Consider the following 16,284-nt stretch of genomic DNA (forward strand, 5'->3'; position numbering starts at 1 on the left):
TTAAGTAGCTTATAAATCACTGATAGGTGATGTACTATGAACAATTACTGTTATTAAAAAAAGTTTGTCAGAATTATGTTAAGTTTAATTGAACACAAATTTTGTTTTTCATAATCTTAAACCAGCATAAGAAGTTACAGAAGTTTAGATTAACTGATCCATGAGAAAACAAACCCAAATCTTATTTTTAAAAATCAACTCTTAATTACAAACTAAAGGAAAAGATGTACAACTTTCTTAGACCAGTGTTATTAGTCTAATTTGTCCAAAGATTCACCTTAATAATGTGAGCTTGAGTTCTTTTTTAGAAATGTTTCTGAGCTAGCAGTTTCTTAAGGAATATTTCTTTTTAACTCTAGCACTTTCAAAGTATACAACGTTCTAGTTCTTCATTTTCTTTTAATTTGGGGGGCATATCAGATTTATGGAAGTACATATTTACCACTGTAGACCAATTAGAACAGAGGACCTTTACTTTATAGGTTGTAACAATTTATTAATCCTCTCCAGATGCAGGAAATTATTTCATACTCACACCAGAGATAAAGGCTTTCCTGAATTATACAGATACACAGGCATATAAAGAATGTACGGCTTCTGTCCTGCAGTTTCAGCCACAGATCAAAACTAAACACAGAAGCACAAACATTTTCCAGTCAAGATCTCAAACAGCTGGCAACCTTTACAATGGGCATGATATATTCTTATTTGATTTGGGGTCACATAAAGGCAGACAAGAAAACAAAACACTAATGAATTAGATTCCCTGACTACCAAGGGGTCAGACCATAAAACCGAATCCTCAGTCAATGCTGCCACTGATGGGACGTGACTGATCAGCTGTGCATATTATAAATATTATAACAAAATTAGTAAAGGGGGTTAAAAAAACAAACTAGAGAAAAAGTATGTTAGCAAAGCTGAAGTTCTGTTTGCTGCTTTAGCGTTCACTCTAGAGGTCACGAAGAGGCATGCCTGGGCTCTGGCAGCCCGGGATACACCCTTCTTACGCAGCCCGGTCTCTCTGGCTTCATCAGGTCATGCACCTGGGACGACCCGATCTACCTCTCAGAGGGGCTTCCAAAACTCTCCAGGAAGGGAATTTGTAGAAATCACCTAAACCAGCCTTATTCCAGCTGGGAGACCTTTTCATATCGCCTCAGGTTCCGTCAAGGACAGTCTCTGCTGTAGGAAGAAGACACTTCTCTCGGGTATTTTGGGGATTAAAAGAAAAGTCAAGGAAATGTTTCCAAAAGAAAACAGTATCAGCTGGGTTGTTTTGAAAATTAAATGAGTTTATATGTTTAATATTTTGAAATATATACAGTGGTCTTTTGTATCATCGATCAGTGGGAGGTCAGATTAATGACTTTTTTGTGAGTCCATAAAAATACTTGTTATCAACAGCTAGATTTAAGTTAGCACTCTTCTATCCCTGAGAAGCTAAACACTTTCTTAAAACATAAGTCATAATCCATCCGTAAGTTAATTCATTATTCCACTGAAATGGAATACAAAGTTGGATCTCTGCAAGGGTGTGGCGGAAATTCTGTGCATATTTATCCTACACAGCCCCTTTTCATATTTTGTGTAGCAGCACTTCACAACAGAAATATAATGCAAGCCACTTGTGTAATTTAAATTTTCTAGCAGCTATATTTAAGAGTAATAGAAGTAGTTGAAACTAATTTTAATAAATATGTTTGTTAACCCAAAATGCTTTAATATAAAAATGCTAAAATATAAAAATGAATGAGATATTTTATTTTATTTTTTGGCCTGAGGTCTTTGAAATATAGAATATAATTTTTATGTGTAGCACATTCAGTTTGAACTAGTCATATTTCAAGTACCCAGTAGTCCTGTGTGGCTGGAAGCTACTGTATTGGACAGGATAGATCTACAGGATTGCTTTTATGGGGAGGGATTCATTTATCCTACACATCTTGTGTCATGCTGTTACAAATAATAGTATCCTGGTCTAATGGCTTACAAAGTGTTTAACCTAATGGCCCAAGACAGGGAATTGTGATTTTCTCACTCCCATTCCAAGGAGTTTATGAAGTAGAAAACGCATTAAAATTCGTGTCACTAAGAATTTCTTCATAAAAATAAAATACAAGTTAAGTAAATATATGCCCTTTACCTTTAAAGCCTTTTAGACCCAAAGTCATTAAACTCGTCATGAATTTCAGTTGATAATAATTGTTATAAAATGCTAATTAAGTACATTACCTCATTACTTTAAATCGAAATATTATTTTAGACAAACTACCAGTGAAATCACTTGTCTAAATTACAAGTCTATAAAAAGACTGTTTCCTTGATAACTGCCATTGAACAAATGATGAATAAACTATTAGAACAGAGTTGGGAGTTTCTTCAGATGTTAACTAGTCTAAAAGGACACATTCTAGTTGGAATGCTTTTACTTTAAATCTTACCCTGAACATCTGACATATACACAGAAGTAATCTTACTCTGACCTTTATATTCCTTGGTAACCTATTCACCTTCTGAATTCTGTATATTCAAAACTCATTTGCCAAACATTTATTATAATTCTTAGGAAGTTAAATAAGTTGTGCAACAAAAGTTGATTCTAAATCAGTTGTTTATAATTTGAGACTTTCTTTATAAATTACAAGTTGTTTTGCCAGCCTACCCCAGCGCCTGTTTAAACCGTAAGCTTTATAAGTATGTGTTTCTAGTAAAAAAAAAAATAGTAGAAACACTTTTGAGAGTGTTGTGATTAAAACAAAAAGGTAATGCAACTAAATAAAATATTATTTTCATATATTGACATATATGCAGTTTTGTCAGTATATATATATATATATTGACATATATAGCATTTTGGATATACTGAGTTAATAAATATATTTATTAAAATTAGTTTCAACTATTTCTATTACTCTTAAATATAGCTGCTAGAAATTTCAAATTACACAATACCTTGAATTCTGATGCATGAAGACAATGCATATTAGAGGACAATAAAGAATTCTTTTTTTTATTATTATTATGCAAGTTTCAGGCATGTAGCTTTATAATTCAACATCTGAATACACTACAAAGTGCTCACCACCCATAAGCTTAGTCACCTTCCGTCACCCTACAGATGAGCCCATTTCTCCCCACCCTGTGCCTTCCCCTTCTGGTGACCACTAGTGTTTTCTCTGTATCTAAGAGTTTGCTTTTGTTTTACTTTGTTTTACATTCCACCTATGAGTGAAATATATGGTATTTGTCTTTCTCTGTCTGACTTATTTCACTGAGCATAATACCTTCAAGGCCCATACATATTGCCAGTGGCAAGGATTCTTTCTTTTTTATGGCTGAGTAATATTCCATTGTATAAATATACCACATCTTCTTTATGCACTTACCTGTAGATGGACACGTAGGTTATTTCTGTATCTTGGTTGTTGTAATAATCCTTCAGTGAACATAGAGATGCACATATCTTTTCTAATTTGTGTTTTTATATTCTTCAGATGAATTCACCAAAGTGGAATTAGCTAAGTCATATGGTTGTTTTATTCTTAATTTTTTGAGGGATCTCCATGCAGATGAGGAATTCCTAATCAAGAGTGTTTAATAGGTACATAGGTCAGCTAAATGAGCCTTCCTGGAGATTCTAGAAGATACTGCTGGGTTCTTTAAACAGCAATGGGGAGATGATAAACATGTGCAATCAGACTAAGCACAGTAGGAATAATGCTCCCTCTGTTTCCAAGAATGCGACCCTGAGTTTTCTGAGATGTGAAACAAGAATACTACCACCCCTGCTCTGGAGGGTCAGAGTGAGGTTGAGTTAACTGACACAGCACATCACAGAGCACACAAAGTTGCTCAGTAACTCAGTTCCCTCCCCTTTGCTCTTTATTATGTTTCATATCACTTAAAAATATACATCTGTTCCTTGACATAGTTCTCTCTCAAGCACCACGTATTACCCATGAATGGGGTTTGTTTTAAATGAAATGAAGGGCAGGAAAAGAAGAAAACTATAAGGGGAGAGGGAAAAATCTTATGCGATGGCTGAGCAAGTCATCTAAGACAGAAGAATAAAGGAGTTGGGCCAAGAGAAGAGGGGCAGGGGGGCAGGTCGCATTGCCCAGGATGGAATTACTTGGTCTGCAATCACTGAGAAGCAGAAAAGGCTGTTAGTGTCCTTGCAGGGGACTAAAGGTTACAGCAGAGCTCTGGAGTGCAGGTACTTCCCAGGACCAGCCAGCTTAATTTTCTAGCACTAAAAAAGGGCTAGAAGATATGAAGAGACTTTAAGTAGATGTAATTAGGAGAAGGAAGGCTCCCATCAGCCCCACAAGGGCCACTATTTTAATTTCTGAATATGTTAAGTATTTATTCATTTGTGTCTTATCGTCCAAGCCAAAAGCTTTTCTTAGATAATAATAAACTATCTAAAATACAGTAAACTATACATGGAAAATGATTCAAGCAACATGCATTAGGTAAAGAAACAGAACTAACTTAATCATCTATGTTAGTCAGGCATGAATCAAATGAAAAAGAAAAACTTTACACTGTGCCCTCAAGGTAATAGGGACACAAATAGCGAAAGGTAATGTCCACGGTGATCAGAGCTGGAAAGATCAATACTCACTTATAAACAAATAGGTCATCAATTTCTGTTAATACTTTACCACTGTAGCAGCTGGAAGCTTTCCAGAATATTGGAAATATATATCAGTACTGTAGTATGTGACCCTACAACAGTTGTGAATCAGATCTTTTTAAAAGCTTAAGTAAAACAGTGAAAATCCTTCAATATTCTCTGCTTCTGGGTGCCATCAGATTCTTAAACTTCATGACCAGAAATAAAAATAATTAATCAGTTTTGGATTTCTTTGCCCTGGGCCCATCTGTGCTATTCCCGGCATGTCTTTGTGAAGGCTCGGACACAAGGCAGGATCGTGTGATTTAGGTCGGGGCACAGATCAGCTTTTAGTGGCTAATGGTAAGAAGTAAGGCTTTGCATGCGAAATGGGTCTTCCCTCACATCTATTTAGCAGGTTAAAATTCACAGAGACAGGTCTGATCCCTCTGAATTAATATCTGCCTACTACCAACAAAGAAAAAATAAATGCCTTACTTACATCAGCATCCTAGAATATGAAAGTAGCTTCTGAAGATCTGATAGTTTGGTCAAACCAGTAGCTGAGAACTGACTAGAAAGGCCGTGTCTTACTGTCACCCAGCCGTACCCCATCTCCCAACACCACCTTGTATGCCTCGGTGTGTTCAGTGAACACTTACTAAGCAGTGACTGCCAACCGAGTGCCGTGCTTGGTGCTAGGGACACGGAGATGTGTAAGAAACAAGTCTCATCCGCTTGTCTCGACAACGACGGTCTGGTGGGAGCCCAGCCGTGGACACCTGGCGCACCGCGTGAAGCTAGTAGTCATTTTTATATATAACTGTCTCAGCTAAGATACTTCAAGCTTTCTCAGTATTATTTAAAGGTATTTAAATCCCATAATTACACTGAGGTATTATCATTCCCAGTTAAGTAACTGAAACACAGTTACTTAATATAGCCACTTAAGGTTAAGCCAGTTGCCTAAGAGAAGTAAATGGTTCACTCCCCCAAGATTCAGGCTTCAATCTGTCCTATTTCATCCACTTTATTGTTGATTTTACCAGAATTGTTATACCCCTACTTTAAGTAGATTTAGTGATAAGATGTACTGCACTATCTTATGTTTCGTAGTGAGTAAAAAACCTACAAAGCAAATTAACTAGTGAAGGATGTCGCATAAAAGTTTTCCTCCTAACTTAATTTCAGTGACCCCCTCCTCGTCCCCCATGTCACTTATAATCTTCCACAACAATACGGACTTCCTGGACACATCATACTCCCCTCCCTGTATGTTGTTATATCATCCTTCTTCTTATCTCTCTCATCATACTTTTTTGTCATTCAACACTAAACGTGAAATATTGGTGATACCTTACAAACTTTTAAATTGATGATTTTTATCAATTTTGGGAAGATACTGGGAAAGATGAATATTTGTAGCTCTTCTCCAGTAGCCAGCCCTATGGCTAGTGACAAAAGGAGGAATTTAATGGGACAAAGCAATATTTTATAGATATAAAAGAAGGAAAAGACATTATGTATTAAGGGAAAAAAAACTAAATATTTAAGAAAATGTCATGAAGATTTATTAGCATTATTGAACCTAGGGATGACCTGTCATTCTTCTTTTAGGTGACAGACACTATGTTATCATAAGGTAGTAATTACAGACTACTAAAAAAAACTAGAGTCTTAGCACTTTATTTCATTCACTCCCTCAACAGATTGTACACTGAGCAACTTCTCTGTGCCAGAAGTTGTTCTAAGCATTGGAGATAAAACAGTAAGTAAGATAAATATGGAATCCATTCCTATAGTGGGGAAGACAGACAAGTTAAACATCAGTTACAAAACAGAGTGACAAGGGCTTAGTGATGTGCTTGAGGAAATTCAGGTTTCTAGTTGAACATACCAGAGAGCTGGGCAAATCAAGGCAAGTCTTACAGGAGAAAATGACATCTTGGCTGAGACTGAAAGGTCAAAAGGAACTTAGCCGAGTAAGAATAGTGAGGGGAACGGATAAGTTTGTACCGGGCTGAGGGAACATGATGAGCAAAAGACATGCAGTGAGAGCAATGTGGCAAGACCTTAAGATGTGAGCAGGGGATGGCGAGAGGGGAGGCAAGCAGGTTCCAGATCATTCGGGATCTTTGAAGACAGATTAGACTTTCTGCTTGAGCTCTGAAGAGCTCCTGAAGGACTTTAAGCAAGGATTCGCATTTTGCAAAGACGGTCACCATTACATGGTACAAGTACTTTACTGGACTTGCATGGGTCATCGCAGATGAACATTCCACGTGCTTCCACACTGCACAGAAGAGCATCGGAGTGATTTTCTCATGGCCGTGGTATTATGCATGGCCCTACTTATTAGAGAGAAACCCTGGGTTATAAACCGACAACAAAGCAAAGTCACTTATCATAAAATCACAGAGCATCAGAACTCTATCATTTTACAGATCGGAAGGCTGTAGCCCAGGAAGCAAAATGGCCTGCCAAGGTGACAGAGTGACAGGTGCCTCAGCAGCCCGGTCAGGCCCAGACTGTACCTCCTGACCCATTTACAAAGGAATGTATTTTACATATTTTACAGTTTTGCAAAGGAACAAGGGCAGCTGTATTCAGAAGGTCAAATTCCTTTTTCTCTTTTTTTTTTTTTTTAGGAACCCTTCACAACCTTTTTCCTCAATGCAAATGATGGAAAATTTGACCATCCGGATCGAACCTTCTCGTCGGTTGCAAGGTCTTGGAGAACTAGTCAGAGAGATACTTCTGATGTAAAGGTAGGCTCTTTTATTTGTTGATAGTCATCTGATTTCAAAGTATGCTGAAATTTTGGGGTTTTTTTTGTTTAGTTGGGTATATAAGACACTTTATACTGCAGCCTTGTGCCATCGTATTTTAAAATGATGTGTTACATCTAACCTAAAAGGACACCAAAAGGAATCATTCTGAGCACCACAGAGAATGATTCAGGATTCTTTGATATTATTCACTCAAAGTGTTTTCCTAATTTCAAAAAATTCCTGTCTAATTTAGATCGAATATTCAGGAGGTGGAAAGAAAAGCCCAAGAACTGCTTTTCCTGCTGTTAACTCAATATTGGCCCATTCCCTGAAACAGCAGGAATTGCATTCGACCTTAATGTGTCATATTGCTATAGCTTGCCCGGCCTTGGGTTTATGTAGCCTGGGGCACTTAATAAAGCATTAATGACAAGACCCATTTAAAATGTAGGCTTTCTGTACAGCCTTGGCTTTTACTTGACTGTGCCTGGCGATACTATGCAACAATACACATTAGATTAAACCAACACACACACGCACGTGCACGCACACACACACGCACACGCACGCACACACTCGACACCCAGAAACAGCCGGAGAGCAGAGTAATTTTACAGGTGACACTGCTTAGCTATTGTCAAGTACAAAGGTTTGTTACTCATTTATATGGGCTCTTGTTTAAAACAAAGGTTGTATTCAAAACAGTAACATACATTTACTCTCTCATTTTTCTCTTTTTTCCCCCTGATAGTAAGATTATGTGATCAGGTCATTCCATGGCTATATGTGTTTCTGATTTTTAGGCCCTTTTTCTTCAAGGTAGATTTTTTTCACTGCCATTCATAATGCTGAATATAAAAATGTTATGAAATCATTCTACTTAGGGTCTTAATCCAGCAAAAGGCAGTGAATTAAAGTCGAAATTGTCATTTTCACATTTATATTTATCACTAATATTTATAAAAAGTAATTATTATGTTACTGTACTGTAAGAAACTGGATGAATACAACTTTTATTCAGTCTTCAGAAGCAGAAAACAAAGGAAATGGATCTAAGTAGTGTGTAGTATATCTATGTATTTCATTCATTGCCATCAAAGTTTGCATAAATGAATATTAATTTATACATATAACATATTCACATTTAAAATAATTTAACATGCATCTTAAATATTAAATTCATAAAGCACAGAGTTTCCTCCTAATAGTTTTATAGCTACACTGAAGAGCTAAACCCTAAAATATCCATTAACCATCATTTAAACTGATTTACTACCAATGAAATCAAGGAAAAAGTCTGTTTCTTATTAATAACACTTTGGGAATTAACATAGAAAATGGGGAGTTCAGAGAATTCTAGAATTAGCACAGTGTTCATAAGAATTCACTCAATATTTCCTTTGTGAACTAAATATTTTTATCTGTAATTTAAAGCTTCCTATCACATTTAAGATTATTTTATCTTAATTCTTAATTCAGAGATGTGTCTGTATTATATCAAACTATTTCAAGTGAGAAGGTCTGCTCACTCTTATTTGACATTATCACAAACAAGAAAATTGGCTTTTCAACTTAATTCAAGCATCCACCCTCAAAAGCCCATGCACATCAGAGTCAGTCACTCCAGTTCACGTATGTACATACGGTTTTAGACTTTACTTTCTTATCCGGAAAATTTCATTGAGGCTTTTGATCTCCAAAGATCTCACCACATTACAGGTCCGTCTCTGATGACCAGTGTTCATGCTAGGATTTTTCCCTCTGAAACTGTCGGGAATCCTCATAGCAGTTTCCCTGTTCTGAAACTTTTTAGAAATGCTTACATTTTGTTACTAATTGTGTTCCTTTGGCCCCTGGAGTCACACCATCAAAGACAAAGACCAAAATGGCTATTACTAACTTGGGAGCATTTTTTTGTTTGTTTTTTTTATCTTCAAGCAGCGGTACTGAACACAAGCAGGTACTGTCCCCTCAGCCCTAACTTAGTTACTTCATGCTAAGTTCACTTCCCAGGTTCACGTTGCCTGGATTGCTCTTATTTTCAGTTTTCTCCTACCCACACCCCTGACCTTTCATATTTTGTAATAGTTCTTGGATATATTTCCATGTAGTTCCTTTCTTTTTAAAGACTGCCTATCGAATACAGACACAGTAATGTATCTAGACAATTTTGTATTGGTGGACAGTTCTCTTTCTCTCTGTTACTGTTAAACATCCTTGCACAGACATCTAGATGAACTTTGCCTGCCTATGTAAAGGATAATTCCTGTGAATGGGACTGGTGGTTAACAGGCTATATGCATCTTCACTTTTGAAAGGTAATGGCAGACCATGATTCCCAAAGATGATACCGCGGTGTGTGGGAAGGCCTCCTTCCCCGCGCCCTGTCATCGCTGTTAGAATAAATGCCGTACCTCTTGGCCACTCTGGTGAGTGAAAAAGGCAGCCATCTTTGTTTTGGCCAACCTTTCATTAATTATGAGGGAAGTTGAGCATTTTTCATATATTTCTTTACCTGTAAGCTTACTCAGATCTTTTCCCATTTTTCAGTTGATTTGAAAGAGATCTTGGAAGTTACGGAAGGTTGCGTTCAAGTCGGGTTTCCCAGGCTTTCAGCTTTGCTCCCCTTCAGTTGTGTTTTTGTGGTTCTGTGTGTGTGTGTGTGTGTCCAAATCAGCCTCTCCCTCTATAGCATCAGAATCTGAGGATGCTCATTAAGGAATGTCAGTTTTTTGGTAATACTGGTAGTAACTTGAGATTTTCTAAATCCACATTTAAATTACCGATTAAACTCTACAGGATGTCTCTCGCTAAAATAATACCTGATTTGCCAGGGAAGAATAGGTTTCTAAAAGTATCAGTAGTTTTGCTAACTACATGTGAAAACCTAAGCCGTTAAAATTAAGCATTTGATATAATTTTAGGGAAACGTGTTTCTATTTCTCGACGGGTATCTCCACACTGTCATGTCAGTCTCTTCCTGTGGCCGTGAACACAAGCTGGACGCACAAGGAGTGTTTTGGCGAAGTGACCTTTCAGGAGAGAGGACTCCTGACTTAAGTCAGGCTACTTAGTTTCTACTTAGTTTTTGTATTTCTCTTCACTAGTATAACAGTGACATTCAACTTGCTGAAGTTCCCACGCTAATTTTCATTAATGCCTTGCAAAGTTGTTTTATTACTTTTGAATAGGTATGTAGATGTCAGAGGAGGTAGCTGTGACAAAATGTCATTAAGGTGACATAGTGTAAATTAATACCGTTAATGGAGGTGCTCACCACTGACTCATTGACCCATTAGGAGCTCTTGTGGAATTAAGGAATGCCAGGGCATCAATCTTTTGAAAAAGGGAAGAAAAGAGATGGCAGTTTTAAAACCTTGCAGTGAATTATATTAGAAGCGTGCAAACCTCTGGGTTGGATTTTGATTTCACTAGGAAGCCATAAAACAGTCTGCTCTCTCAGCAAAATATATTAAACTGAAACGTCAGATTTGATGCAGTAGGTATACAATTATGGCAGTGTTAATAGTGGTCTTCTATCATTCTAAGACATACTTTCAAGTCCAATTTCTCAGCAGCTTGAAGTTGTCATAAGCTTGTAAATTAGAAATTGTGTCTGAGGATATTTTCTTATTATTGACGGAACGCATATAACATTATTAACTGTACTGTGGGGTTTTAGTGGAGCTGTTAAAACAACCCAGAAATCACATTTTAGACATAAAATGCCTGTTCTAATAGTCATCTTGCCGTTTCTTTAATACTTGGTGTCTGTCTGCACTGTTTTTCATTTAGGAAATTTTTAATTACTTGGACTCTTAAGGAGAAGCTGATTAACAGGAATCTTATCAATGGGAAGAGAATAAAAAGAGCTGTTATTTCCAGTAGGCGTGCTAGTGCCTGCAGTGCCTCCGCAGGGTCACGCTCACAAGTTACAGCAGCAGAGCCCATTCTCTTCCACAAACTCCTAGTAGTTGGCAAACATGCTTTTTTGTGGGTCATTTGACAGTCCTCACACCAGTCCCGCGACCTAGCCATCACTCCCCCCGTTTTGTGCAGGAGGTTCACAGACACTAAGTGGCCTGCCTGAGGTCACAGAGCAGGTGAGAGGAAGCCAAACTAGCGCTGAGGTCTATTCCGCTGCTCTGGTGCCCTGTCACTGGCGTGGTGTGCGGCTTTGATTCTTCTACATGGTCATATGATTGAATCCAAGCGCTTTGACGTGTTTGGAGTCATTGAACAGTCCAGTCATACTTTAGTCACTTAATGCTGTATAACAAAACCCCCCAAACCCTAATGGCTTTAAAACAATAAAACACAACCGCTTATTTTCTCAAGATTTCTGTGACTAGAATAGAGTTCGTCAGGTAGAGCATGTCTCTCTGATCCATGTGGCATCAAGAGAGTAGCCTCCTGGGTCTGGAAGATTCCGAATGACCTCATTCACATGTCTGGTGTCTTAGCAAGGATGGCTGGGACAGGTCGGGGCTGGCTGGTCCTCCTTCTCCTTATATAGTTTCTCCAAAAGATCACTACACATTTTTTTCTGTGGTGGCTGGTATCAGGAGGGTAAAAAAATGGGAACTGCCTCTTAACTGCCTAGGCTTGCAAAGCACCTCGTGTTACACGGCATTCGGTCGCTCCAAACAAGTCACCGGGCTGCCCAAATTAACAAGGGGAGAAACGAACTCTGCCTCCTGGTGAGGTGAGCAACAAAGTCCTATTTCAGAAGGACATGAGGGTTGGAGAGATTTTTGTGGCAACCAAGATTTCTTTGGAAACAATCTACTGAGGTTCTCTCTTAAGGAACAATTCACACCCCTCCTACATGCAAGCTTTACTCAACTTGTTCCCTACAAGTCTCACCTCCATCCGGTATCAGCCTCAAAATCTAGTATCTCATCATCCATATCAGGTCCAGATACAGATAAGGTGCAGAAATCCCAGGTTGGAGACCTGGGAATTAGAAGGCAAGCTCTCTTGTCCCAGGTACACTCAGCATACAGTGGTAGGACAGACACAGGTGAGTCTCAGCAGACTGTGCAAAGGAGAGGGCCTCTGGAAGGGCCATCACAGTCACTGGTTCACAGCATCTCCAGCCAGGCCTACATGGCCAGCTTCCCAGACCGCAGGGGCGGGATCCATCTGCAGGCTGGGACTCAGTGACGCTGTCTAGGTACGGCTCCCTGATTCACTGGTCTCTGTGGCTCTTGGTCCCGTCCTCTGGGACCTTACCTTTGCCTTTTCCATAAGAAACAGTGCTTGTTTGCAACTAAGCAGCTTTCTCACAATGCTCTCCAGGCACAGAGAGCTGGGGCCGAGGCATCTTTTGCCCAAGTTGGATCCAAGGCCTCCTTTGCCCTCCTTTAAAAGCTTGTGGACTTCCTATGTATCAAATTACAGTTCATTATTAGACAAAACATGTATTCACAAAGCCTTTCAAGATAGGATCCTTTCTACTTCTGGCTATGAATAGGGTGCTATTTATAATGCCCTTAAAATTCTCTGAATCCCTGTGTGTAGCTGGGCAGGTCTACAAACCACCACCTTAAACTTTGTCGAGCACATTGAAGGGGTTTACAGCCACGTCCATTTCCTTGTGGCCATATTTTACTTGTGGCACCTTGAAATTGACCTTTGATCTGAACCTCTGTCTTATTTTGAGAATTTGAGCATTAGGGATTTTCCTAGGCCTCTCTGTGTCTCTAAATATTGCTTAAGAACTGAACAGTTGCTTCCTCAAGTCATAATACCTCATCCATAAGAAACCAGCGGCCGCTTTGAGCATTCTGCCTGAAACCTCCTGCACCAGAGCACAAGTTCATTAGATACTTTTCTATCTTTGAAGTTATTATAGGGCGTGGTCTCGTGAACTGTCCACCCCTATGTGACATGGGTTGCTCTTGACCCACTTCAGGTTAGCAGCTTCCTCCCTGGCCTTCCAGGCTGCACCACCCCCCTCACCCCGCGTCCCGTCTCTCCCTACTGCCCAGGTCCAAAGCCAATGCCCAGAGTTAAGTATGCATTAGCCCAGCACTCCACCCCAGGCATTAACTCCTGCTTCAGTTATCTAATATTGTGGATCAGATCACCCCAAAACTTTGTCTTAAAACAACAGCAACTATTTATTTGTTGATAGGCAATTGGAGTTAAGGCTTCTTTTGTGCTACACAATGACAGCTGGAGTGGCTTGGCTGCAGCAGAGAACCCAAGACAGTTTACTCCTATGTTTTGTGTCCCATCTGAGCAAACGAGAACAGTGAGAACAGCTAGGGACAGTCCAGGTGTGTGTGTCTCTCTATGACCCCTCCAGCAAGGTGGTCACACGGCGTCATGTAATGGTTAGCTTCTGAAGGGATAAAAAGAGAAGCTGCAGGGCCTTTAAAGTCTTAGGTTTCAATTCTGTGTTGAAATAAGCCAGCCCATATTCAGAGAGAGTAAAGAGACTCCGTCTCTTTATGGAAGGAATGGTAAAGTGAAAATGCCAAAGGGGACATGAGATGGGAGGGATGGCAGTGTTTGAGAAAGCTCTCCAAGCTACCAGTTTTTAAAAATTACAAGTTCTAGTTTGGTTCGTACCATTCAGTTCAATTCAATGGTGCATTTAGACAGAACCCCAGTCTGACGTGCAATTAACTTGCATCAGTATATCTGATTAGGCTAGATAACATGTAAGCTAGTTCGTGTATCTGATAAACAGTTTAATCATCTGAATTATCTACATAGGTATTCATTCAAACACAAAACGCAAAGTGATTGTTCTGTTACTGAGTACAGCATGTACTTTGGTACCAGGTACCCTAAGCTGCTGCAGCCTGAAACAACAACTACATATAAATAGCTCTGAAAATATATTTTGCATAAAGCTGTGGAATACATTGTTTTACACATGACCCCCATTGAATCCTCACGTCTACCCAGTGAGTTGGTTTCTATCATCATCACAATTTTGCATGTCAAGAGACTGATTTTTTTTCAAAAGGTAAGGAAACCCAAGCTAGCAAGAAGCCTAGATTTAAACTTAGATCTATTTGATTCTGATGCCCAGAAAGTAGTACTTCCCTGGTAGAAGGAAGGATCATCTCCAAACCATCCGCTTGCCCCATCTCCCCCTTGTCTTCAACTAACTGGTAGCCATAAGTGCCTCTGCTTTAACTAACACAGTATGGAAACCTGGACCTTCAATATTTTTTAATCACTGTTTCATTCCTGAAATTCAGTATGTGATAAACATATAGCAATAGTTAATTCAGTTTTCATTTCACAGATTTGTATCGTGTATCTGTTATATGTCGGGCAGCCTTCCTAGCAAGCGAGTGGTGTGAGCAAGACAGATATAATCCCTCGCTGGACATCACTGGATTTCCATGATAGTAGGACACAGAAGCATAAATAAAAGAAAAGGAAAATTATAATTTCTATGCAGAAAATCAAAACAGAATCAAGTCATATAGAATGACTGGGTTGCTGCTTTAGAAGGCAAAATGGAGAATGTTAAGAGCAGAGACCCTGGATCTGAAGTTTTGGGTTTGATGTCTGGCTTTACCACCTATTTGCAGTGCAGTTATGAGCCAGTTACTTACCTCCCTTTGCATCCTGTCCTGCCTGTGAAGTGGGAAGATGGGGAATACCTACCTCAGAGATTCTCTGAAGATTAAGAAAATCTGTGTAAAGCGCTTAGACCAGAGCCCAACACATAGTAAGACAGAAATAAATCCTACCTGCTGTTTTAAGATTGAATGCCCAGAGGTAGCATTTCAGCAAATGCCATGTCTTAGAGCACAGATACGCTCATTATCATCTTCTAGGACATAAGCAGTTGAATCTCAGAAATAAAAATCTCTTATTCATCAGTTTACGTTTTTAAAATAAAATCTTTTAAATGATATGTAGGTGACTCTAAGTTATATATTCATGTCTTACATTTACATACTAACTTTAAATTAAAGATGCTATTTAAAACAAGATTTAAAAGCAATAAAACGGGGACATAAGAATTTGTACTTCCACTGATGCTTCAGAGACTTCTCTCCAGACTTTGAAATTTTACTTCCTTCTTTCCGCTTCAGGAAAATATATATGTATTCATATTATATTTTTTTTTGTCCTGAGAGAAACTTCCCCAGCTCAGGCTTTCAGAGTTCCAACAGCTTTAATCACCTACAGCTCTAGTCTTTTTTTAGGGTCCTTGCAAATAAGCCATGCTTCAGGAATTTCATCAGGTTTACCTTAAAAAGGTGTCTGTTTTGTGGCTATTCCCACTATTAACAATCTGAGAGTTTCTTTGGCCCCTCAAACATGAAGCTTCTGGCAGCTTACACCAACATCTTAGCACCCTAATCAGTGACTACGCCGTGCTCTGCTGGGTGAGGACTGGAGTGGAGAAAATACCCTTACTGAAGAGGCCATCCTGAAGGCCCTAGGAATGCCGCTTTTTCATATGACTGGCCCTAATCAAAGCCTTCCAGAACATTCCAGCTGAAATACCCTTCCTCCTGCCATTCCAAATAACCATCAGAGCTAACCTTTCTTGGCCTCACTTCGTTCTCCTTAGTGGCAGCCCTCCGTTAGCACCTTCTTTTTAGAGAGCTGAAATTAAAATGAAATGGGTTAAACCCCTGTGTTGTACACTCGAAATCAGTCTAATATTGTATATCAAGTATAGTTCAATAAAAAAAATGAAATGGGTGTCGCTTCCACTTCTGTAATTTGGCTACACTTTTGTCTTCAACTTTAAGACTCATGTTTTCTAAATCTCACGTAAACTCTTTCGCACTTCACAACACAAGTAGAATAAGCAAAATGCCACTTGTTAAGCTACCCAAGTTACCCCTCCGAAGGTATGGATTTTATTTCTGGACTCATCAAACTTTTTCCTTTATTTAGTGAAGT

At 38.9% G+C, this 16,284-nt stretch overlaps 1 protein-coding gene across 3 annotated transcripts in view; it reads left to right on the forward strand.

Moving 5' to 3' along the window:
* NBEA (neurobeachin) overlaps positions 1 to 16,284 on the forward strand; it is a 547,470-nt gene that overhangs the window by 474,170 nt on the left and 57,016 nt on the right. For all 3 annotated transcript variants that reach the window (XM_073229196.1, XM_073229216.1, XM_073229206.1), the window contains exon 46: positions 7,270 to 7,389. In XM_073229196.1, coding sequence (XP_073085297.1) covers positions 7,270 to 7,389 — 120 coding nt within the window. The remainder of the gene's footprint in view (positions 1 to 7,269; positions 7,390 to 16,284) is intronic.

Source organism: Manis javanica, chromosome 1 (assembly GCF_040802235.1).
Source record: "Manis javanica isolate MJ-LG chromosome 1, MJ_LKY, whole genome shotgun sequence".
NCBI lineage: Eukaryota > Metazoa > Chordata > Mammalia > Pholidota > Manidae > Manis > Manis javanica.